Source organism: Aulonocara stuartgranti (assembly GCF_965226115.1).
Source record: "Aulonocara stuartgranti genome assembly, chromosome: 7".
Taxonomy (NCBI): domain Eukaryota; kingdom Metazoa; phylum Chordata; class Actinopteri; order Cichliformes; family Cichlidae; genus Aulonocara; species Aulonocara stuartgranti.
Window position 1 is genome coordinate 18,245,979 of NC_138945.1, and position 26,979 is coordinate 18,272,957.

Below are 26,979 nucleotides of genomic sequence, written 5' to 3' on the forward strand. Positions count from 1 at the left end.
TAGTCTATTGATTACTAGATAGTGGAAAAGGGGTGGGATTAAATACCGGTAAGCTTATGCTTCTTCCTGCTCCTTTTTGAACATGAAAGTTATTTGTAGTTGTGATTGCTCGTTTTCCTTTTGTTTTGCTTTGTTCATTTGTCTCTTTTAATTCTATGTTGTTGTACTTTTTCAACATGTTCAAAATAAAGATTCAATCAATCAATCAATCAAAATAAAAACCCAGGCGTATGACAAGATGACTGCCAAGTGGCGAGACTTGAAGGGTTTTATCAGCTGTGGCTTCACATTTGTCACACAGACCTGAGAGAAGCAATGCTCATCTCAGCTAATGCTCAGTCAGAAAGAAAAGACGCATGTTTGACGTTATCAGTCAGAGCACACTGACCATCCAGCTCATTTTAATCTGATGTTTTGAGAATGCAAAATACTACATAGAGTGCACTATACAGGTCATCGGATGTTCCAGATGGGCTTTACATCTTCCAACAACTGCTCACACTGTCAAGGCAATACACCAGACAATTACATCCACGCTCTTTGGTTCTGTCCACCAGTGCAGAAGTTTTGGCGCGAGATATGTGAAGACTTATCAAATTGTCTCAAATGTAAAATTCCAACCTCCCTTTAGTGTGCTTGTTGGGCAAATTGGATGATGTCACTACAGAAACTAATACAGTCCACATGGTTTTTACTACCCTATGCATCACCAAGAAAACGGTCCTCATGAGCAGGAAAAATAAAAATAATCTTAATTCTAGCCAATATAGAAACCATCTAATAGATCACATTAGTCTCGAGACAGCCTCTACCACCACATTAGATCAATCCCTCTGGGCTCCTTTGATCGACTCCATCACCTAGCGGGGGTGGGGGGTCGTAGTTTGGTCCCGCCTTCGCCATTGTGGTTGATGTGGAGGTTGGGACGGCTTAGGGCGTCTGAAGAACCCCTAGGGACGTTATCCCTGGAGGGCTTAACCCAGGGGTTGTGGTCATAACCTGGTTAGTGGCTCTGGTTGCTCTTAGAGGGTGTTCTCCTTGTGGCTGCGTGCAGCAGGCCTGGGGGAGGGTCTGTGCTGGAGGACGTAGGGGGCCTCTGGATGTCTGGAGCCTGGATCTCCTCCATGCCTGCTTCATGCCCTGGGGGACGGGGCTATGGCTCTCTACATCCTCTAGCAGACCATTACATGGGGAAACCTTTTGAATACAAGCGCGCTGATCCACACAGGTGTGCACACGGGTGTTCACTGTTCATAGACATAAACTACACCTTTATTGGCTGCTATTTCCAAGCACATTGTGCGCTGTCAGTCCTGCTTGCTACACAACAACATTCAATATTTAGTATTTACTGCTGTTTACACTTAGCTACATTAACGTGATGGTGTTGTGTTTAGTATGTTGCTTTGTTTTGTTTTGTTTTTTTCTCTTCTTTTTCTCTCAACAGGTGATCCAGGAGATTTTTTTTCTCTTCTGTCTCTTTTTAAGTGCCCTTTCTCACTGTCCCTCTTCCCTTCTGTTTTTCTTTTCCTTCATCTTTCTTTCTCCCTTTCCTATCCCTCAGTCATGTCTGTCCCATCTGTAACAACTGAAAATAAAATAAATAATAACAACAAAGGTCGATCAAATGGACCAATACGGCAAGGCCATGATGATCCGTTTGGCAAAGTAAATCCATTAGGTATCCTTGTTGGTCTTCAGACAACAATTCTGACGGCTAAAGAACCAAAACACATACAGCACGGTGACTGCCAATTTAACTTATAAGAACCAGAGAAAAGTGTGAATACAATCAAAAGGATTTAGCTGCTAGCAGGTTATGCAGTTCATTGTGTCTGTATCAGGTGTGATCCAAACTCACCTTCTAAATGGCCAATAGGAATGCAGTATTTTTATCATTAATGGAAAAATTGCATTTTACTGTCTTTGATATTTCTTCAAAGTAGTTTTTTCCCCAAAAAATTTCCAGCTTAACCACAACCTCTATGGATTCTTTGCTTGGATCCCCCCCCCCCCCCCCCCCCCATCAGCACTGACCTTACATGGAGGTTTAATAGATGCTTAATGCCTGTTTGATGAATCAAGGTTAATTCTACCCATCTGTCACCAATTAATTAAAATGGCATTATGTGAGAAAAAAAGTGTTGTGTGTCACAAGACTTTCTTCTCTCACTTTTAAGCTCTTGCCCTTTAAGTGCCGATTTAGTGGGATTTAGTTGTGTCACCTGGCTTCCACTTTCTCACATTCATGCATATTCATTCATTCAGTCATTTGATTTACAAGGATTAGTCTCTATAGGTCTCTAGCTCTGCTGTCTCTGGAGAACAAGGCGACAAGTTCAAGAAAAAGAAGTTTACTTTTTCTTGAAAAACAGCTGGAAAAAAGGCAAAGTTACCTTTAAAATTCAGTAACTTATAGTAAACGGCCAGCAGAGGGCGATAGGACATAATTTCATTTGACGTCTGGAGGATTTAACTTAGTTTTTAACGCAGTAATTAATTATGTAATAGATTAGCGGCTACTACTAGTACTACAAAAGGATGGCTCTCTTTATTATTGATGCTTTAAATACTGAACATGATGTTCCTCTTACAGACTGCTCACTGGGCTTAACGTTAATTTCTCAGGACGCTCTTATCAGCTGTCGGTAGCTGATAAGAGCGCCCTGACAATTAACCCTCTATTCACTGTTTCTCACATCACGAAACCAAAAACTGATTTCCGGTATTTGTCATAAACAAAACAAAACAAAAAACGACAGAGTATATTTAAACTGGTGTAAATGACTTGATGGCTCACAATGTGTGAAACGTGTTAAATCTATTTATTAGGAATGATATGAGGCAGGGGCGATTCTAGGTTCAAACTTTTAGGGGGCCTCAGCTCCCACTCATAATGTCACGTTATTAATATTAATGTAATATGCTGTTTCCAAATGTAATCAGTCCTTTTCACATTTGCAAACCTCAATTCAATTCATTGACATTAAAAATGTTTTTTTAAAGAGTCGTCTGGCCAAGAGGGCATCAGAGTTTGCAACAAATATAACACTGCTGTTCTATAATGTGACCAAAAAGGATTGGGCTGATTATAATGTAGGTGCAATAAGCCATACATTGTGTAAAATGACATGCCACTGTGCAACCATCAAAAACTATCATGCAGGCATGCAAAGGGGGCTCACTGAGCTCGTCTTATAACAGACTCACAGAGGCTCTGGTTAGAAAACTCAAAGGGCTGATGAAAACGAAGGGCTGATGTGTGTGAATCCCAGCCATTTAATCAGCAGCATGAGCTGATCAGACCTGAAAAGTGTCTTTAATGTGGAGAAAAACAGCCCAGGGCTCATGGTCCAACAGAGCCACTGGATGATGAAATAAGAAATAAGCGGATATATGGCATGAGGGTTTTGAGTGGTCTGATGGTTTTCCAAACTGTATCAGTCATACTTTTAAGTGGGGTTTCATTCAATGCATGATATTTAACAGAACTTTTGTGCAAGTGGATCTATTCTATAGCCTACATCAAGTGTGTCAAACATAAGGCCCAGGGACCAAAATCTGCTCAGCAAAGACTGAAATCTGGCCCACTGGATGATTTTGGAAAGTGTGAAGGAGGGCACACGTTTTGGACTTTTAGGTAAGTTTTACAAGCCAAGCCATCCATACTACACCAGAGTAAATAAGCAATAAATAGACATGGGTTTTTAAAATGTTTACAATAGAAATTTCGTTTATTTTAACAAAGAGTCCACAGTAAGTTCCTTGAAATTTAGTTGCGAAGACTCGCGAAGACTGCGAAGATTTTTTTCATTTATTACATTAGCATTTCTTTATCATGTAGAAGACACCTGCTGCGAATATTATCAGTCAAATTCAATGACCGCTGAGAAGCGGGTGTAGAAGAACTGAGAAATACAGATGAAATCTCACCTTTTTCCCCCTTAAGATATCTCTGGCATTAAACGCATAATTGAACTTCTTCACACTGACAGAACGTGCAGTCTCGCTGGTTCGACCCACTTAAGATCAAAATGTAAATGTGAGTAAATGTGATCCAGATGTGATTAGCAGCTAATTACAGTTTTATTTCCACAGCAGACCCACCTTCGGTTTCCAAAGGTTTCTAAGGTTCATGTCCCCAGGGGAGGACCAACTTAGTCGTCGGCCTTCCTCCCAGCTCCTGGGTTGCGTCATGCTTGGGGACTTCACTCCAGTGAGGGACCTGCTTTGTGCTTTGTGGAGAGAGAGAGACAGAGAGAGAGAGAGAGAGAGAGAGAGAGCGGCGTTCCCACCAACAGGACGGGATTCAAAAAAAGGGGGAAAAAAGCACAGCCAGCAGGCAACATCACCTGCAGAGCGAAACAGCGTTGGATTTCCCCGGTGGGAAACAGACATCCGTGTTGTTTTCCTGTATGTCAGAGGCTTACTGCGTGTAGAAGAATTCGCTCAAGTGTCTTTTCGGTGTTTTGTATCAGGAAAAAAAAGAGGCGCGCAGTTTTGTCCTTCTTGAGGACCCGGGACCTTGTTGACGCTCGGAGCGGGTACGATGGACCGCGTTTCCGCCGGGAATTCGCTCTTGGAGCCGGGCCGTGCGCACACATGGGGACTGTAGCGCTTCCAGCCCGGTTTGTTTAGCGGTTGAACCGTGTTTACTGTGCCGGGAGAGGAGGTCAGGAAAGCCGCGATGCCCACCAGGAACAGGTACAACCTGGTGGATGATGTGGCGGACTCGAGGGTGCCGCTCCACAACGAGGAAGCTTACCAGCACGGGATATATTTCCAAGCAAAGGTGAAGTCCGGAGAGAGCCCGAACCTCCTTAATATGCAGTGTTTTCAGAGTTACATGAGCCTGCTGTGTGCTGCTGGAGCGGCAGGTGCACTGGGCTGAAGTTTGAACACATGGTAGCTTTGCCTGCAGGTCCTCAACCTCACACATTTATTAGTACACGCATACATCTAAAGTCTAAAATGTTAAAGACGGGACTCAGAGCCGATGTGGGATGACTCAATCGTCTAAAAGCCGATAAAGATAGATGATCGTTTTTGATGCTTTGAGTGCATTTGGGAGCTTTTCCCAACTTGCTGAATTATTAAGGTGATCGCGAAGAAACCAGACAGTATTCAGCTTTAATGATTGCTTTTATAGTGGAGATGCAGCTCGTGATTGCTTTCATCATTGGTTGCTTTTTTTTTTTTTTAAGATTATTTCCAATAATAGCAGTAATGATTTGCAATAGATGCGAACAGATAATTAAAACAAAATCTGTTTTCTTAGATGTGGAAGTGATGTTAGATCCCGCTGTTTTTGTCAGATTAACAGTGCAGGACTTCAAAAGTTTCGGTTTCCGTTTATGTGAAACAGGAAAAGAAGCTGAAAATAGCAAATATCTGGCACTTTGCACAAAGTCATATTGATGGACCAATCGCTGTGTGAGTCATAGGCACATGCGTCTTTAACTGTATTCTGAGTCTGTTTGTTGTTCCGTTTGATCAGCAAACCGAAAGGGTTAAAAAAAAAAGGGAGTGTTTCTGGTCCAAAGTTCATTCACATGGGTGCTTGTATCTTGTATCTCACTGGGCCTGCTCAGCAGCAGGGTGATGTCACTGTTCCTTTCTTTCGCTGAGTGTCCCATAACTCCTCAGCACAAACCTGATATTTACTGTGAATATACAACACTTTTCAGTCAGATAAAAACAGTAAAATATAAAAGATGAATCCCCCCCCAAACAAAAACCAAACAAACAAACAAAAAGAAAAATATGCATGATGCATTTCTAAATTCAAACACCATGAGCTGCAGAATGTACACAAGACAATGAGTTATTAAATTTAAAAAAAGGAAAATCCTATTTACCAAGTAAGCAATAAATTAAGGCCAGTGTTGCTGAAGATCTCAGACAGTTTACTGTAAAATGATAGAGACATCAAAGGCGTCATTGTCCCCAGAGCCCCTTAATTACACAGGCGCGTATTCAAATATATGCAAGCCACAAAGAGCTCATTAAAAAGGCATAGCTTTGCTTTGTTTGGGGTTTTTTTGTCATACATTAAACACATTTTGTCTTAGAGACACCCTGTTTGACACTTTGCAAAGAAAATCTGTGATTGGCTGTGTTAGCTGATCTGGGGCGAGCAGTACCACATGTTGGAGGCTCGGTGAAGACGGCTTTTTTCTTTTATTGAAGTGAACAGTCTAAGTGATCCCTAATTTTGGTGCCGTTTGATAACACCCCCCCCCCCCCCCCCCCCTACTTGTCTTCGGGAGGCTGTTTATCTTCCAAGGATGAAAATGGAAAAAGAAATTGCACATTTAATCTTGTGAAGGCAGAATGGCTTTGGGAGTAGAAGCACGAGGGATTGGATACACTGATCTCAGTTTGTGGCTAAGGAATATTAATTGTGCAGCTGTTTTCCATGGGACAATACCTGACGCTGATGCTTTGTGTATGTGTGTTTGCGTGTTTATTGCAGTACGTGGGTAGTCTTGACGTGCCCAGGCCCAACAGTCGGATGGAGATCGTGGCAGCCATGAGGAGAATCAGGGTAAGAGCCAAAGACAGTGTCATCCTATGTTTAAGCCTGGAAGCAAAGACACACACACACAGACTCACACACTCATCAGTGTGTGAGTCCAGCGGTGAGTGGGCCTTGATGGAGGACAGAAACTACCTTTACAATAATAGGAGAATCGCACACACAGTAGAAAAAAAAAGAGCATGCTGTTGTCAGAAGGTATTTGTTCCGAGGAGGCAGTGACGCATGTGGTGCCTGGACAGCGTGTCACGGCTTCTGACGTGGGAAAACAATGCAAGGATGAAAAAGTAAAAGGGCTGAGGTGGATTGTGTGGCTCTCTTTGCTGTGTCTCTTTGCCTCTTTGAAAAATGGGGAGGAAGCGTATACATACATGTTGTGACTGCCTTTGAACAAACTCAGCCTGTGGCTTTTGATTTTTGCATTCTGTTGAGCGGATAGTTGTTGTTTTTTTTTCCTCAAATCAGCTTTATAGTATAAGATGATGACCCCCCCCCCCCTCTCCGCCCCCCTCCTAGCTATAAAATCATATCATTGTTACTATCATCTTTGCCCCAGAAGGCCGGCGGTTTCATCAGGAAGCTAACACAAAGCGAAATCAGACAGCCAGGCTGGTCCTGTGATCTAAGTGTGACTCACTAGATGTGCTTGGTTCAAACATGACAAAGCTCTTAGCTTTAGCCGAGTGTGTGTGAGCTACTAAAAAGTCATAATGTGTATTTACCCCCCTGAAAAATGCACAAGATTTAAGGACACTCATGCAAGCATCTCTTGGGGGTTCTATGTTTTACCCTTTTCGGGTAAATTTAAAACACTGCAATAGTGTGAACTTCAAATTTGTATAAACATTTGTACAACTGCATTTGTATAAACATAATGCAACCCTACATCTGGAAAAAAGCAGGGTTGCTCTATAAACCTGTGAAAGCTGTTGGGGGGTGACGATAACACACCTCTAAATTTACCACAATTCCAGCAAACCTGTAAATCAATAAAGGTGTAGAGTAAACATGATCATAAGGGTGATACAGCACAGGCTGCAGGTACAGACAAGGAAGGAAGATGCTGCTGGTTGCTACAAGAAAAAGATCATCTTGTACATTTCAAAAATGTACAACACTTGCAACACAGTGAGATCTGTTTACTATGTATTTATGAAGCTCCCATATAAAAATACACAATTTGTCATTAGTGATTATTCATGTTCATGTCTAAGAGTGCGCTCTCATTCGGATGCATACATGTTGGGGTTGTACATATCTGTATATTCACTTCCTTTCAGAGCCAAAGAAAGCTGCTAAAGCTGCAACTATTAGTGTATTTAAAAAAAATATGACGTAATAGGAAATTATTAAAGCTCTGATTTGTGTCAAATAGTCTCCTGATGACTGTAAATATGATAGTGTGGCTGTCAAACAATTTGGTATCATTTTTATAGATTTTTTCATGTGTTCACAACTACATGCATCAACATGCATGGAAGTGTACCCAGGCACAGGGAAAGCATGTAAACTCCCCATAGAGAGTGCCCAGCTGAACATGGGACCCTCATAGTGTGAGGCAACAGTGCTCACCACGTTACCACTGTACCACCCTATTTACCTGATTATTATTCTTTTGCACTTATTTCAATTCATTGCATAGAAAAAAAAGTAATCAAAGATCAAAAATCCATTTTATAGAACAGTCCCACTTCAGCTCTTTTAGAACTTCGCTCTTCTCTGCAGATGGTTGACAGAACAACCATAGAACAAGCCGGAATCACCCACAGACCAATCGTCAAACATAGTTTTGATGCCGCCTCCATCTGACAACAAACACTCTCTGCAGGTAGACAGGCTGTCCACGAGGTTGCCTTTGCACTAGCCCCATTCAGCCGTAAAACACACTTAAGACTGATACACATATTTGTTCCAAAATATGGGCCAATATTTTTTCTTTTAGACTCGTGAAGCATAAACATTTCTCTAGAATTTGTTATGTGTAGTTATTTTTGAGGCCTTGTTAATTCAATTCAATTCAGTTTTATTTATACAGCGCCAAATCACAACAACAGTTGCCTCAACATGCTTTATATTGTAAGGTAGTAATCATACATATGGAAAAACCCAACAATCATATGACCCTCTATGAGCAAGCACCTTGGCGACAGTGGGAAGGAAAAACTCCCTTTTAACAGGAAGAAGCCTCAAGCAGAACCAGGCTCAGGGAGGGGCGGGGCCATTTGCCGCGACCCGTTGGGCTGAGAGAAGGAAACCAGGATAAAAGGTATGCTGTGGAAGAGAGCCAGAGATTAATAACAAATATGATTCAGTGCAGAAAGGTCTATTAACACACAGTGAGTGAGAAAGGTGACTGAAGAAGAAATACTTAGGACAATATAAGAATGCAGTTTAAAAATAATCTTGCTTTATTGTCACAAGACATGGATTATCTGTTTAAACTGCCCAGCTGCTATGTTGCCAGCAGTGGAGAAACTATGCAACATCACCACTTCTTAACTTTAGAAATTTGCATGCAACGGCTGTTATAGATGCCAATACTGATATACTGCCAAATAGCTAATATCGGCCAATATATCAGCCCTAAAGATATATCAGTCGGGCTCTAAGCTATTCCAGCATCCACAACAGTTGTAGAGGAACCGAGTTGTGTGACGTACACATGGTTGCCTACTCACCAGACCTAGAGAAAGCTACCATTTTTAATCAAACTTGTTTCCTTTATGTAGATTTTGTCAGCAAAAACTAAACAGCAACCTAAAAGAATAAAGTCAACACAGATGTGCCAAATACTCCTGGAGTTTATGTTTTAGGTCTGTTTTCCAAGTGAAATGTAATTAGCGTTGTATAGATGTATTTTGAGTAGCCTTCCTTATTTTCACTTCATCCTTTTTTACAAAAGCAAAGAGGCTCGTCTTTGATTTAATGCGCGACCGTTTGGCTGAGGCACTGAGCAGAGACTCCGCGGTGCGAAGCATGATTAAAGAGAGTGAGGAATAAACTGATGGCAGCGGGAGAAAGACTTGGGAGAAGGAAGTCCTGGAATCTAGCAGGGTTGTGCGGTAGCTGGCAGAGCCGTAGTCGTTTCATATCCCTCGGCTAATCTCTTTGGTCTCAGTGGATGTGAGAAAGCAGGCGCAAACATGAGAAGGGAGAGAGGAAGGGCAGACAGCACAGACCATCATCTTTGTATAAACAGTGGATCTGGGTTTGACAGAACGCAGGAGTCGTGCTAGTTTTTGGGTGTTTTTTTTTTCTTGTTTTTTCACACACCTGCCATTCCCACGGAGAGAAAGTGAATAGACACAATTTTGTATCCTGTGGATCTTTTCAGAGTCGCTTTTTTTGTTAGACGTCCTCCCATTATGGCTGACTGGTCATACTGTGTTGGTTTTGTCTGAATTTGCTTCATTCAGTGTGACCAGTGACATAGAAAGTTTGCGAGTCTGTGTGTGTGTGAGGTTGAGTGCTCTATAATAGTGAGACCTCTTGTATTCTAACAACCTCCACAATCGATTAACGAGGCAGAATAACAAAGGCTGGTGTTGCTGCATCCACACGGAAAGATTTGCGGTCTTCCACGGCTCACTGCCTCAGAAAAAGGGCGTGTGTATGTAATGGAATTTCTTTGGGAGACAAACGTGTGCTATTTACAGGAGGCCACAGACTCTCTACAAAGAAAAACAAGTTTGAGGCTATTCTCTCTCATTTTCCCCTGACCCGCCTCACCCCCCTCTCCACTGCTGTTTTCTTTCCATACCCTCACTCTTCCCCTACCAAAATAGACTGCCTCGATTTAGCCCATCTCTGGCTATCTACTCAGTGCTGACAGGAATAGATTTTAGGCTGAGGGCAGGCTACGCATGCTTCTCTTTGAATTTTGATCGGCCCTAATGGGATTTTAAGCCTCCCGCACGTGTCTTTCAGGATGCATCTTCCTTTCCCAGACCGCCAACAGTCAGGTTTTTACATCCTTTCTTTCTTTCTGCATTTGTCTCTGCGTCTGTCTGGATCATCTCATGAGAAGAGCCCCTGTCTGCCATGCGAGAAGGAAGGATACTTTTTTTTTTCCACGTTCCTGCTGTTTTAGTTTGGCTTCGCTGATTCTGTTAGTCTTCTGAGAGCTTGCAGAACTGTCATGATTGTGTCAGATGCAGATACACCTGTCACGGGGTACAGCAGAACTTTTTACATGAGTTAGTTTTACTTTGTTGAGTTTTGTTTATCATGCCTATTTTATAGTCAGACATAACTCCGACTGTAGGTAGAACAACTGTTTTGTTTTGGTTTTTGACATGACAGTAGCTGATTGTTGAATAAGTAAATATTGGTGTGTAGTACTGTCATTACTTCTTCCAGTTTCTCCCAGCAGCCCAGGATTTTGTCAACAATTATCAAGCTGCAACTTCAGGGTTTAACAAAAGGACACCCCAAAAACCGCAGTACCTCTAAACACCACGTGAGGCTGGTTTCAAATATGACTCAAATCCTACAGACTTCCATTCAGCTCATTTACACCTTCATAACAAAAGCATGTGCTTAACATAGATACTGCAGGTCCATGGGCACTAACTGAGATCTGTCTATGCTACACCTGCACAAGTCTGAGCCATTTAACTGGAAGTCTACAAGTTTTTTTGTGTGTGTATTGTACCTTTTTGAAACATTTCCAAGACAATATTATAACAAGCAATATAAACTGATCTGCAGTTGAATGCACAAAAGGACGGTGGCGAAAGTTATCTAGGATGAATTAGCATTTGTTCTAGAATTTGTGATATTTTGTATGATAGCAAGAAAAAGCTAGCTAGTATTTGTCAACTATCAGCTTCGCTCAAATGATTTCTTTGGAGCCCTTTGAAGACACTGATACTTCAACACACCAGAACCAGGAGATCTGGCTATCTTTTATATACAGTCTATGTCAAAAACCATCAAGTCACCAGACAAATTGAAGGAATCTGCAGTCGAAAGCATGTGCGTTTGTTTTTAACCATCTTCTTTAATTCTTCTTGTTCATTCACTCAGTTGTCATACAACATACTGCATCACTGTGATACTGGTCAACTTATTTGGCAGTGGCACAAATCATTTAGAGAATGACTGAAATATTAGTATTCATTTCCTTCCAGTCTGTTTCCATCGTCCATTAATTCTTAAAGGTCAAATTTTGGCAACTAGCCCTAACGACTGTTTTCCCGTGCCTGAAGGCTCCTAAACATACCACTTAGTCATAGCACTTGTGAATGAGTGTGACGTTCATAAATGAGGCATTTCGCTCAAAGCCTCTTGTAGACTCAAAGTTAGATTAAAACACTTCAGATAATCACATAACATGGCCAGGTATGACTGAACTGCAGTCAGGACTCAACATGAACAGTTCCTGAGTTACAGTTTTGCAAAACAGTTACACACCCTGCATGTCCCAGAAAGCCGGGGGAGAAATGAAAGCACAGCTTAATTCCAGGCAGTTGTAGATCTACAGCAAAGTGGGGGTGGTTGGTCACCACGTGTGAATGGGGGGGATACTCTGTTTCCAGAGAGGCATGGACAATAATGAGAGGTTATTGTCTTTTTTTTACTTTGTATTCATGCTAGCTTAATGGCAGATGTACAAGAGCATAGTCGGTGACCTATATGTGTAGTGGATTAGACGTGATCTCAGCTTTGAAAGGGTGCACTCATCTTTTGTTTACCCGGGGTGAACAGTGGTACCGTCTTCTTGATTAACAGTAAAAAAGTTACAATTTGTGACCTGCTGCGTTTGAGCCTGGTAACACTAAAAAGTGGCACAGAAGAATTTTAGCTATAGAAAATCTATATTTTGTAAAGTTGATGTCGCCAAGCTTGAGTCACTGTGCAATTAGTCTAGTACCGATACCTTTGTAATGCCACAGTTCTTAGTATTACACGTGCTACTAAATATATTTTAAATCAATCAAATGAACACATTCCAACAAAATTTTTAAATATACTCAAACTGACAGGATGAATGCTATTCTTTTCTGCAGCATCTGGTTATTTTGATGTGACAAGTTGTCTTTATCCTTTGTAAAAGTTGTATTCAGTACTGCAGTTTGCAAAAACTAATAGCAGAATTTTAGGATGCTGAGAAACAAGGCAGAATGTGGAGCAGAGGAGAGAGACTAATTTGTTTCTAAATTGTCACAATCAAACCTTTTTATTCTGAAGGTTATTTGTACCTTTGATCCTCGTCATATGTAACCATCATTCAGAATGAACCAAAGCTGACCCTGACGTGAAGCATTCATCCAGATTTGCTTTGTCTCCTCACAAAATCCACCGATTGTATAATTCAGTGGAATTCGGTTGATTTTGTAGTAAAAATTCAACAGTTTGAAGTGCTCATGAGAGCAGCTTCACTGTAACGTTCACTGGAAATTAATTCACGGAAACTTTATTCCACATTCAAAATATGCAACACAAGTGAGCACTAGCTATTATGTAATATTTGATTTTGTCTGATAGTGTGGTGTATATTCCTGGTGTGTGGGGTAGATAAATATCCTAAAGGGACAGCAAGTCTTTCTTCACATGGTTGGACAGACGGCTAGTAAGTGGTCCCTGTCTCCAGTACCAGCTTCACATGCACAGACACACAAGCTTCTCCTTTCATCATCATCCCTAAGGCTATGCTTTCTTTCAGCGCCACTATTAGTCAAGTCTTATATACTCTGATGTCCCTACACTCACCCGAAGCAACGGAAAAGACATTTCTAAAACCATGAACTCAATCCTGCTGCACAGCCTGAAAGCACAGTTTTCCATAGGCATTCAATGTCCATTAGACTCTGTACCTCAGCACACAGTTCAGGTTTTATTATATTAACCAGTTAAACTCATTTGGAGTGTGTTTTTAGATATAAAATGATTTACATTACGGTGGTATGGTCTCTGAAAGTGTATAGCCAGAACCTGAGCGGTCCTGTAGCCTGCCTATTTCCACTGTTAATGCTGCCACAAAGCCTGCCGTAGCTAATCTCGAGTACAAACACAACTAAAGTCAACGAACCAGCAAGTGGATATGCTTCTGTGTATTGTTGGAACACATATGCCAGGTTCCTGCCAGAAAAGACACCAGTTCTAGGTGGATAGGACAGTACAAATGACCAAATTACCCCCCCTGCTAAAACACTCATTGTGCTGAGATAGACAGAACAGCCAGTCTGCGTATGTGCAACTCTCCAAGGAGAAACGGGGATGAACACCATCTGACAGGTACAGGTTCGTAACATTTGTCTTGTTCTTCACTGACTTTTTAAAATTGTATTTTTTTCATAATGAAAAAATGGTTACCTGCAGTAGCATGGTTCAGTGACATGTGGTGACTGCTGTTGCTGTTTAAGGTTGAGCTCAGTTTAAATACTTTGTACAGTGCTGTGCCCCTGTGTCACACTTACATTTAGATCATCAAACGTATTTTAATATTAGATTTATTAAGGCAAAAAGGCTATTCAAACCTACCTGGCCCTGTATGATAAAGTAATTGTCCCCAAAACCTAACAACTGGTTGTCTCACCCTTGGCAGCAAGGACTGCAATCAAGTCTTTGGGATGACTGGCAATGAGTCTTTCACAACTCTGTAGAGAAAGTTTGGCCCACTCTTTTTCACAGAATTGCTTTAATTCAGCCACATTTGAGTATTTTTAAGGATGAATGGCCTGCTTAAGGTCATGCCAAAGTATCTCAATTGGATTTCCATCCCAGTCTTCACTAGGCAAACAACAGTTTTTAGCAGGAACAATATGCTAATTCAGTGCTGTAGGAATTCAATTTTATGGCGTATTTTCCAATTATGTCCACAAAAGTTTAAATAAGGCAAAACTCAACTACAGTTAAGTTGTCAAATGATTTAAAGGAGCATTGAGAGAAGCAGGATGTGCCAGTCTAACTTGTGGCATTGCCAAGAGTTTAAATATTCATGTAAATGTGTTATTTCAGTCTTATTTAACAAACTAATAAGCATCCCACAAACCTGTTTTTCATCTTCGATGTGGAGGAGAGTACAGTTAAGACTGAGAAGTGTGTAATGAATGTTTTTAAAGATGAGTCAGAAACATTGTAGAAGAAACTGTGAATGTGCTGTTTTCTATACAGGGAGTGCAGAATTATTAGGCAAGTTGTATTTTTGAGGAATAATTTTATTATTGAACAACAACCATGTTCTCAATGAACCCAAAAAACTCATTAATATCAAAGCTGAATGTTTGTGGAAGTAGTTTTTAGTTTGTTTTTAGTTTTCGCTATTTTAGGGGGATATCTGTGTGTGCAGGTGACTATTACTGTGCATAATTATTAGGCAACTTAACAAAAAACAAATATATACCCATTTCAATTATTTATTTTTACCAGTGAAACCAATATAACATCTCCACATTCACAAATATTTTTTTCCCCTCCTTGTAAATCTCACATTTGATGATGGACCACAGGTTCTCAATGGGGTTCAGATCAGGTGAACAAGGTGGCCATGTCATTAGTTTTTCTTCTTTTATACCCTTTCTTGCCAGCCACGCTGTGGAGTACTTGGACGCGTGTGATGGAGCATTGTCCTGCATGAAAATCATGTTTTTCTTGAAGGATGCAGACTTCTTCCTGTACCACTGCTTGAAAAAGGTGTCTTCCAGAAACTGGCAGTAGGACTGGGAGTTGAGCTTGACTCCATCCTCAACCCGAAAAGGCCCCACAAGCTCATCTTTGATGATACCAGCCCAAACCAGTACTCCACCTCCACCTTGCTGGCGTCTGAGTCGGACTGGAGCTCTCTGCCCTTTACCAATCCAGCCACGGGCCCATCCGTCTGGCCCATCAAGACTCACTCTCATTTCATCAGTCCATAAAACCTTAGAAAAACCAGTCTTGAGATATTTCTTGGCCCAGTCTTGACGTTTCAGCTTGTGTGTCTTGTTCAGTGGTGGTCGTCTTTCAGCCTTTCTTACCTTGGCCATGTCTCTGAGTATTGCACACCTTGTGCTTTTGGGCACTCCAGTGATGTTGCAGCTCAGAAATATGGCCAAACTGGTGGCAAGTGGCATCTTGGCAGCTGCATGCTTGACTTTTCTCAGTTCATGGGCAGTTATTTTGCGCCTTGGTTTTTCCACACGCTTCTTGCGACCCTGTTGACTATTTTGAATGAAACGCTTGATTGTTCGATGATCACGCTTCAGAAACTTTGCAATTTTGAGACTGCTGCATCCCTCTGCAAGATATCTCACTGTTTTTGACTTTTCTGAGCCTGTCAAGTCCTTCTTTTGACCCATTTTGCCAAAGGAAAGGACGTTGCCTAATAATTATGCACCTGATATAGGGTGTTGATGTCATTAGACCACACCCCTTCTCATTACAGAGATGCACATCACCTAATATGCTTAATTGGTAGTAGGCTTTCGAGCCTATATAGCTTGGAGTAAGACAACATGCATGAAGAGGATGATGTGGACAAAATACTCATTTGCCTAATAATTCTGCACTCCCTGTATTCAGATTAGCACTCTGTTTTCTATAATGTGCCGGCAGTTTTTAAAGACACACAAGGTTAAAAGTCTTTTTTTCATAATCGCAACAAAAAAGTCTATTTGACCACGTGTCCGTTTGTCATATTACTTAAAATATACGTGCCATCTTTGGAAGTTGTGCTTCTCTGCCTGGGGGCATTCTTCCTTAGCATGAGTAGGCAGATAAAACTGGGCCTATCGTACTTTAGTATCGTTTGTTGGATAATGATTGAGGAAAGTGCTGCAGGCTTTCGAGCTGGCAGGATAGGCTGCCCTACTTCTAAATGTGATTTGGAGTCGCGTGTGCGTTTGTGTGGGTGTGCGCGCCTGCACATTCATTTCACTTCTCTCATCTTCTTCCAAAGTGCTACATATAAAGCCTGAAGGTCTCAATCTTCCATTCCCCCAATTCAGCTCCCCAAGACCCTGATCTTCTTTTTGTTTTACTACCGTATTACTCTCCCTCTCATCATTCCTCTCCTGTCTCAGATGTGCCGTGGTTCAAATATGCACAAAGCAGTTAAGGATTAAGCTCAGGTTGATGCAAACGTACCTCCATCAGTTAGTTACACATTACTCTTGCTCCTTTAACAGCTTCCTACTGCTTACTTGGGATGTCTTGATACCTTTAATGTAGCAAATTTATGATTTCCATATTTGGAGACACAGCTAAAGCATGGCTAATTTCCAGTTTGAATTGAACTCATCAACTCAGGTGAACCAACACTCCTCCTGACATGAATGTGGTTCAGTGTTCTCATCAGTCAGTCAAGCAATAAATTATTTCCTTCCTTCCTTATCTCATCTCACCTCATCTTAGTCACCATCTCTTTCCTTCCCAAAGCTGAGCTCTTTTAACCTTTGTCTGTGACAGTGATATTTAACTTGTATTTATATGGATTTATAGGACTTGCTTGCAATTAGGGCTGGGCCATATCATACCGTTCGATATAATGTTGGGCAATGATAATAAAATGAAATATTGCGATAGAATATGGGTAAAATGCGCATGCGTAGTGCCTTTGTTTTCATATGCACATGGTGGAAAAAGCACGGCGGCGACGGAGAATGAGAAGGGCGAAAGCGGATTGTTGAATGAAGAGGATGAACCAGAATTGGTTTGTAAAAATGGTGCAACTTCAGTGGTGTGGAACTGGTTTGGCTTTCGTCCGTCAGATACACAACAAAGCACAATTTTTGGTAGACCATGCAAGCAGGAAATACGGCACACTTAAAATCAATCCTTTGATTTTCTGAAAAATTGACAGTGCCCCTTATAATCCGGTGTGCCTTATGTAGGAATTCTGGCTGTGCTTACTGACCTCTAATCGATTTTATGTGGTACACGACGCTCAAAAATCTGTCAAAAAATTTTTTAGTACGATACTACGAAGCCGCACCGCTTGATGGATTTTCGGAGCATTACAGTTATCGTAGTCAGGAGCCTCGCAGAGTGATACGTACTGTGCTTCAACATAATACTGCCTTATTGTGTGTGTATAACCTCTTAAGTTTTGTGGATATTATACATGGTTATGCTGAGGATATGTCGACCAATTTCCACTGGAAATGCCTTTTGGTTAAACTGTCAGCAAGGAATTTGCATTTGCACTGTTAAATTTTTAGCTTTGATGCACATAAAAAACAGCTGCTTTAAGTGAAAATACATTGATGGGTTTTTTTGCACTAATAAAGTTGTGGAGTTGTAAAGTATTTTGTCTTGCATCAGTTATATCGTCAGTGATATCGTTGTTGCAAATTTTCATATGTATATCGTGATAAATATTTTTGGCCATATTGCCCTGCCCTACTTGCAATTAATATATACCTTGTTTTAAGTTGCATGTAAACCTGTTATGCAAATCTAATTGAATTAAAAGCTGTGCATTTTCAAAAGGCAGTCCCACATTTATGTGTATTATGGACTGATACATAGAAAGCACATTCGAGTGTTTAATTGAAGTAAAAGGCACCTTGTTTTTAGCCTCATTCACCCAATCACAAAGCACTTTATTCTGTGTTTGTCTAACATTCACTCACACACTCACATGGGTGGAAACTTAGGGTTCAACATCTTTCCCAAGGATAATTCACATGTAAACATGTAGACCGGAGCTAGGGATTAAAATAGCAACCTTCCAATGACTAGATGACCCACCACGGCTGCTCCACGGTATAATGAGCTCTAGTAGATGTTTCTTCTTTGTGGACAGGCTGTGATCACCTGACCAGTGATACTGGGACTCTGAGGCTTACTGCTCTTTGTGGATATATGAGCAGATCTTACATGAGCTATCACGACTGCTTTCCAGACCCTAGCCAGTATAAAGTTAGTATAAAGGTGGAATTTGCACATTACACTACAAAGTGTTATCAGCTTAAATTGAAATCTATAAATTCTGAGCTAACCTGACACTGATGATGGACACCGCAACCAGTAGTTGTAAGATATTCCACGCCTTAAACTTAACCACCTTATTGCAAATGCACTCCTTTGTCCATTGTAGCCTTGGAATAACACACAAATATTATGTTTGTTATTATTTAAACAACAATTCATTAATATTAGATAAAACTATAAATTTCCAGTATCATGTCACTTGCTGAGCAATACTATTTACCTTTGAAAATGTAATAATCATGTGAATGTAATATTATGTGTATGGCGATATTTGTTCAGCTGTTTGAAATAACCTGCCCATTGAAAAAGTGTAACAAGCTAGGTTCTGAACGTAGCTTTATTGACATCTGGATCCACGTACTCAGGATTGATGTAAAGAGGATAAAGCATGTGAGTGTGTGCAGGCAAGACGTTGTGGTGCCACTGCTTTCTGATTTGAATGTATGCTTGGCATCAGCTGGTAGAATCAGCCTGCAGCACAAGAGAAGTTATAAAATGATGTATAAAACTGCCAATCAGATTTAATAACTTAATAACTGAAGGTGCCAGATTGACATTACTTATTGTTCCCACTCATTTGTACCTCTGACGGCACCCACAAGCCAGTGAATGCGATCAAACTAAAAGCAATCTAGCATAATTCTCCAGTTACTGTATCGCACATTGGCAGAGCCAATGATGTTCAGTGGGAGATTTTGTATTAACATAGATATCTTTGAGGCCACAACCTAACATATAATACTAAACGGATGTTTAGTAGGGAAGCTAGAGCTCTTCTTTCTTTTAAACAGAAACGTCGTTGTCACTGGATCATTGAACAGTTCACAAACTAGACAAAGCTTGATTATAAACATAATCTGCCCAGCTTTGATGCATACTCTATTACATACAGTGCTGAGAGTGTTTTAAACAATAGTCTAAGTCAGTCTACTGGATGATCTCACCATTTGTGAACTGTGAGTTTATCCAGTTTATCATGTCAACATGTATTATCCACAGTAGCTGCTAATACCACTCTGTGATTGGCCAATACAGGCTCATACTTGTCTATTAACAATATCTTTGTCTTACAAAGAACCGTGTTCCTGCAGCATAAGCAGTATAGGTTAAAATACAGATAAAATAAAAACTGTTGTATTTTTAGTGGACTGACTGAAGACAAAAACATCAAGGCTTTCATGTTTTGTGATTTCCTTTACAGATTTTATGTAACAAACTGCTGCAGTGAAAGTTGGAGAAACTGTTTGCTGCATTCATTGTTATCTTCACAAGCATCAAGTCATCAGGGCAGAAGAACTGAATGAATAATGAGGGAAGAGACAGCCCACAAGCTGTATAATGATATGCACTGGAGGCTTTAGCTTATTTTGGGAGCAGAATCTCAATTTCCTAAACTCTGAACTCTTTCATGTTTTCTTGTGCTTCCTTTGAATAATTTGATCCCAGCTGAATTTCTGTGTAATCTTTGACTGGTCTGGTTTCTCACTTTCTCTGCCTGTCTTTGGTGGCTTTTGATAAAGCCTAAGCTCCTTAGATCTTGTTCTTTTTTCATGTCTATTTGTCTCTATTTCCTGTCACCATCACCTAGATTAGGTACATCAGACAAGTGCAGGAACATGTTGTAGCTTTCCAGAATGATCCTGACTCCATTATACCAGCAAGCAATTTCATTCTGCTGACCATCTGTAAAAGAACTTTGGACACAGTCATATCAAATGTCAGTCATATCACCAACCTGTGTCTCTGTTGAAGAGCCAGCTATTTGTGAAAATCTAATTAGATGCCCACAGCAGCCATTGGGGAGCACTTGTGCCCAAACTGAAAAATCCCATGAGTAGATTGCCATGAAACTTGTCTCCAGAGAATAAATCCTTTACTTCTAGTGCCTCGTTAAGCCCAATAAACTTTATATGGAATGCGTCTGCAGTTACTGATTGTCTTTAAAAAACTAGCACAAACATGAATTCACCCAGAAGGCCATCAGTCAGTAATTTACTTCATTTAGCACCATGATCAGATACAAGTGCAATTTTTCCTTTATGGTGGTTGCTCCATCACGTCCCCCAAAGAGCCAATTAGAGCCAATCATTTTTATGCATTCATGCACAAGAACGGTAGAGGGTCTGTTCTGTTTTGGGGGATTTCACTGGCAAATGTCTAGATGTGGTATTTATGAATACTTTATGAATACTTTATGAATGTTGGCTCTCTTTTCCTATTTTTTGCATAGGGGACTTGCTTCTTTAAGGAGCTAAACTAAACTAATATTGCCCCAGATTAGAGCTTGGCAATTGGATATATGAGCTATTTGCAATCAACTGAGTTCATCAGTGTAAGAGTAATGTAGTTCTTCTGAATCTGGTAATGTATGGTTAAGTAATGTAGAATGGAGCGCCAGTGTGGAAATCTCAATTCTTGTCTCTGAACAAGTTATCTCAGCGCTTATGCTAAGCAAGCTAGTTACTTGTAGCTCCTGACTGAGCCTGACTGATATATTGGCAAATATTGGTTATATGCCAATATACTGATATTCGCATATATAATGCTGATAAAAAAAAATAAAGAAGAGAAGTGAAGACGTGGGAGAAACACCCTTCAGCGATTTTATGACAGTTGCATAGTTTGTCCACCAGAGGGGGTTGGAGTCGAGCCAAGGCTGCTGCATTTAGCTTTGCAGCAAAACACCCAAGATTATTTTTTAACTGCACTGTCTAGGGCTACTCGATTATGGCAAAAATGATAATCACGATTATTTTCACTGAAATTGAGATCACGATTATTTGACGATATTTATTTAACCCTTTAAGACCTACTATAGAACCAAGTCCACCAGAGCTTATATTATTTTTTTTTTTACATGTTGTAGTGCCATTTGTGGGAGCATTTCAAGTTGCTATACATCAATACAACTGTTATAGCCCATATTTTAATAATATGTATGCATTAAGTCCATAGTAATTACATAAATTGCAAAAAAGTGCAATAAACTACAAAAAAAATTGAAAATCGCTTTTGTTTTGTTTACATATATTTCTACTTGGAGAAATTTAAGAGGTTTATCCCTCAAAACTTTAAATACAATAAAGTTGCAAAAAATAGTTTCCCACCACAGGAAATTTATTTTGAGTGTCTTCATAGTTTTATTTTGGAGATACAGCAATTTTTATATACTGCAGGAAAAACAAAAAACAATCCTATGATGCAAATTTGCAAAGAAAACAGCAGGTGCATCATTTCACTGTGGGAAGTGTTACGAACAGCTGATAGGAACGGCAAAGCGTGTTTCTGGAATATTATGTTTTTGTTCCTGCAAGCGCTTTTTATGCAATTTTTGCAAAGCTATATGTGGAACGAAACCGTGACCGAGGACAAGCTGATGGCATCAGATGTAAGTACAACTCCTCCGGTTTCATATGCAAAACAAATTATTGCGCTAGCTTACACGGTTCAGGTTCTACAGGGATTTAACAATAGTTACGCAAAACGGAGCGTGCTGCTCTGACCGGCTTTAAAGGGTTAACAATGACTTTAAAAAAATAATATAAAATAGTGTGCAACACCACTGAAGTTTTTTTTTTTTAAACTCTCTTTTCAACCAACGGCAGTCACTCTCCAAATAACTTCTGCTTAGCTTTCCGAGCTTCCCTCGGGTCCTCTTAATCAGCGGTCTCCAACCTTTTTTGCGCCACGGACCGGTTTATGCCCGACAATATTTTCACGGACCGGCCTTTAAGGTGTTGCGGATAAATGAGGGAGGGGCTAATAATCGGCTCAGTCATTTTTAATGATCGTTGAAAGCCCAGATCGTAATCGTGATTAAAATTCGATTAATTGAGCAGCCCTAGCACTGTCACATTATCTTAGTAATATGCAATTTTTTCAGATTTTTGTGTGTCTAAGAAGAAAAAAAAACCTTTTGCTAATATATAAATACAGCTGGGCTCTAAACACCATCATACATCACAGATTGTGAGGTTTTAATGACTGCTGGCTTTTTCATGTTTAAACCCCACCGGTTAAATCCCCCAAATTGGTAATATATTCTTTTACACGACAAACAAGTGTGTATGTGTGTGAGCAGCGTGGGTCCGCTGTAGACTTTCTGGGTAATAAGTGAAAAGGACAGTACAGGAATAGTCCTGGTTATCAGACTGCACACTGCTCATCTCCACTAAGTCCTTTGATTCTGCACAAAAGGCATTCGGTGTATTTGATCTCTTTGATTGCGTCCAATCTTCTGCAGTGTATTACTACTGAAGGACCTCAAAGACTCAGGGCCGCGAAATGAAAACACCAAATAAGATACCTGATTAATTTAAAGAAATGAATGCAGGCCAGATTCAGTCTCCTCTTTCTCTGTGACTCCACTCGACCCCTGCCATTTGAGTTTGTAGTTACATTCCAGGTATTGTGGGAATCGTACAATGATTTAAACAGTTCACTTAAATATTATTACATACAGTGTTAACCCTGTCTTGTGGAAGGATGCAGTCAGGTTGGAATGAAATTTGCAGACAGCACTAAGCTGACTGTCATCAATCAATGCCATGTGGTGGCACACTTTGCACTGCCTTCTGTTGTCAGACATGTTGTTGCTGGTGTAGTGGGCTGCATGAGAAGCTGTCTCAGTCATAGATTTAAGCTACTCACGTCTGAGCTTCATGAAAGCTCTCGCACTCTCTTAAAGCCTCCTCAAGGGGACTTTTTGGGGGATGTTTGCATGTAAGGCACAGATGGTGGGCAACCCTGATTCACAGCCCATGTTTGCCTCCCTAAAACAGGGTTAGCATGTGATTAAGCACTGACCTCAAACCTTGCATTGTTCGAGTAAATGGTTCATCACATAGTGTTTCCCCAACACCCAAGATGATTTGTTTTTAGCCCAACAAAGAGACAGCACACAGAGAACAACTACTGAAATGATTAGTATCCATTCATCCATCCATTCTCTTCTGTTTATCCAATTAAGGTTCACAGGGGGTCTGGAGTCTATCCCAGCTGCCATAGGGCGAGAGGTGGGGTCCACCCTGAACAGGTCGCCAGTCTGTTGAAGGGTTTGAAATGAAATGCTTAACAGATTAACAAAAAACTGTTTTACCAGCTATTTTGACAATCAGTTATCAGTTATTCTTAAGATGCTTTATATTGTGAGGTACAGACAATAACAGAGAACACGCCATATGAGCAAGCACTTTCAACTGTGGGAAGGAAAAACTCCCTTTTAACAGGAAGAAGGACTCAGGGACGGGCAGCCAGCAGCCATGAAGGGTTGAGGGGAGACAGGAAAAACTACACACAGTGGAAGAGAGCCAGAGACTAATAATGACTAATTATTAAATACAAAGTAGTGTGTAAACACACAGATTTCTAGAAGGGGAAATCAGAGCCTTATTCAAAAAAATCTAAAAATATCAAAACATTTTTTCTTCTGGGTCTCAGCTTATTTATTTATTTTTTTCAAAGCAGATGTCAGATATTACATACACAAGTGTTTATTAGTCAGCCTATAGTACCGTACAAGCTCTGTTACAGTATGGATGTAGATCGCTGATGGTTGCCCCCCTGCACTGGGTGCTAAGGGGATTTTATGGCTTGTGATCTGACAGCGTTCATCCCAGTAATCCTATTACTCTGACTGCTGCTTTGCCAGACTACTGCTTTGGACAGAGTCACACTCAGCATCCCTGTATCAGCCAGATGCCTTCGTTTACCCCCTTTCTGTATGATGCCCTGTTGCCCCAGTGGCTCCACCTGCCATTTCAGACACACAGTTTGGTTTCAGTTTTCATTGGTGCTTTTTTAAACAGAAACACTCTGGTCTAGATGGCGTCTTTATTGTAATATAAACCCCTGGCTAAATCGATCCTGAGTGGTATCCAGACAGCCGTGCGCTTTATAAATGACACAGAGGGCTATTATTTGCATCACTGTTGTCAACCATACCGAGCAGGTAAAATTATCCAACAGATTCAGCTGTTCAGATTCATCATCAGGGCCAGATTTCCTTTCCTTGAGAACTGTGTTTAACTATAAAGAATGAATAATTTTTACCCACACTCTTTGGAATAAGTCTGATTATGACCTTCAAAACACCAACAAGTGTTCATAGTATCACATTTAATGTAGATTATTTCCATAATTTTAACAAAACTGCACAAGTTTCAGACACTGTCACTGTCTCTTAACCTCCTAGGACCAGCGTCCACATATGTGGACATCACATTTTGGGTTATTTAGACCAAAATACTCAATTTTGCTCTACAAGGGCCTGATATCCACTTACGAGGACATTATGCTGCTACTGTTCTATCAAAATTTTAAACGAATATCCTCATATGTGGCTCTTATTTTTCTTAAAAACAAAAATAAGGTAAAAAAAAATAATCTGGTAATTCTTTGGTTTTACATTCATCGGGCTCCAATATGCACAAATATCAAAGAGAAATTAAAAATGCATGCTGTGGAAGAGTTCGGGTCCTAGGAGGTTAATGCAGCACTGGGTACTGAGATGCGTGTTGGTACAGTTCGCCCTCGCTTCCATTTTTTCAGATGTCAAGACATGCCTGATTAATTCCTCTGTTTTACACAACGTGTTAAAGCGCACCTGAAACACAAAGAAGTGTGTAACTCACTCTTTTAAGATAAGGGTTTTTCTAAGTTGTGAAATAACATGAATAACAGCCTCAGCTCCTCGTTCACCTTCAGCCTGTTTCTCATTGAGTGCAAGTGCTTGGCATGCTCAGGTTGTTCCTTTGTATTTCCTCCCTTCCCATGTGACTAACCCCGAGTAGCTGCCGTCAGCGCCCTGGACTGGCTGTCCTTTCACCGTGCCTGTCAGTGACTCACTCAAGCGTGCGCCCATTCTCACTCCAAGGGCGCCAGCGCTCGAGGAGTGCCTGCCTTGGCCCGCACTGGGGCTTAGCTGCTTCTTCTGACAAGTCTGCCTCAAGTGTAGTTGAATCCTCTCCAAAGGTACTCACATCTCACGTCACGCTCGCTGCTTACCATCCGCGGAAGGTTTTCGTCTTGACCTTGCCGCTTTCGTTTCAAACGTAACGACACGATGGCGATCAATCCATGCGCTCCGTTGTATTCGCTTCCCAGACTTCCATTCTTTTCCTCTCCCCCCTGCACAGATGCACGAGCACGAGCTGTGATGGTCAATTCTGTCTGTCAGTCACTGTAAACAGACTTGCGGTGTAAGTAATGAAAGCCATTTATCTAGAAAAGTAACAGCTGGAGGTCCTAGATGGAGCTGGTGGAGAGTCGGGACCAGCTGGTGAAGCCTGTGTTCCTGGTAGAAGATTGTCACTAAAGTCCCAAAATAAACATGCTGAGGTCAGGTTAAAGAAGAGTAAATGACGATGAAGCAGCGTAAACAAAGCCCTTCGATCAACACTGTGCCATGTTCTACTGAAGAAAAAAAGCTGCAGTTATTTAACAGCCTCCCGTCTTGCGCGTAAGCCCGCTGTCATGGAGGAGCCCCTATTTAGCAGGCCGTTAAGTATTCTGTTTTCTGCTAACACCCGCTCTCTCTTGAGAAAAGACTGCTGCTGCTCACTGGGGGCTGCAAACAGGAGTAATATCATTACACAGTAGAGAGCAGTCAGCACACGCGTTATTTCTCTTCATTTTGTCCCCTCAAACACACATATATATCTATATATAGAGAGAGAGATATGTAACGTCGCCGGGGTAAAGAAAAATAAAACTCCCCTCCATTTCTGATCTAGGCCAAGGTCATTTTCCGGGGTAATTGCACCGACACACACATTCCTGCTGACTAACGATGAGACGTGCCAGGAGGTCTGGGCATCTCTGCTATCGTGAGAGTCACTCTGTCCTCCCTGTCTGGCCTCAGGAGTGACCGGCAGCAGCAATTTAAGCTCCACTTTCTGTTCAACTCATGCAGCAAAGTACATTTTCTTCATTTTTAATTGAATTTCGTTTTTTTCCCCCAGTAATTTGATTTCCCACCCCTCTTCCAAAAAAATCTTTATTTTCATGTTAAATGTTCAGCTGTTGGAGTAGCTAGTCTGTCTTCCTGCCTCAGTTCTGCTCCCAACAGTCATCTCATTGTACCCTGAATCCAGGAAAAAAAGCAGTGAAATTCCTTGGAACTCCCCAAATCTGGGGAATTATAATGAAGCCGTTGCTAGGTTGCGATCTATAGGGCCTATTGTGGATTCCTGTATGGATTCAATGGTACAACGGGGAGCATGAGTGACCCACAATGCACCTCGCATTCCACTGCTTTTCAGGATTGCTGAAAGCGGGGAAGGGTTGTGAGTGGGAGTCGGGGGTGCGCCCTTCTCATTCCATGATTTTTATTTGCCCAACCTAAAACCCTCCTCATTTATTCATTCTTAAAATGTCCATTAACATCAAGCAGGAGGGGGAAAAATGTCCTTTTCCAACCTCTCATTTTAATTTTCTCAGAAGCCAGAATTTGAAACATGAATCGAGTAATGTTAACTGTAGGACTCGGTGGCCTTTCATTTAGAGGTTGCTGGCAGGTACCATTT

At 41.0% G+C, this 26,979-nt stretch overlaps 1 protein-coding gene across 3 annotated transcripts in view; it reads left to right on the forward strand.

Annotated features, from left to right (window-relative positions):
- Positions 1-4,123: 4,123 nt before the first annotated feature.
- The window catches only part of LOC309712104 (carboxyl-terminal PDZ ligand of neuronal nitric oxide synthase protein), a 60,212-nt gene continuing 37,356 nt past the window's right edge, over positions 4,124-26,979 (forward strand). Inside the window, exons 1-2 of one of the 3 annotated variants that reach the window (XR_014278187.1) lie at positions 4,124-4,792; positions 6,476-6,547. Coding sequence is in view for 1 of the 3 variants with exons in the window: in XM_082542704.1 (XP_082398830.1) it covers positions 4,688-4,792; positions 6,476-6,547 (177 nt within the window). In the remaining 2 variants the exon portion in view is untranslated. Of the gene's footprint in view, positions 4,793-6,475; positions 6,548-10,241; positions 10,501-26,979 lie in introns of those variants that run through there. The other 2 variants (XM_082542704.1, XM_082542705.1) reach the window with 2 other exon arrangements.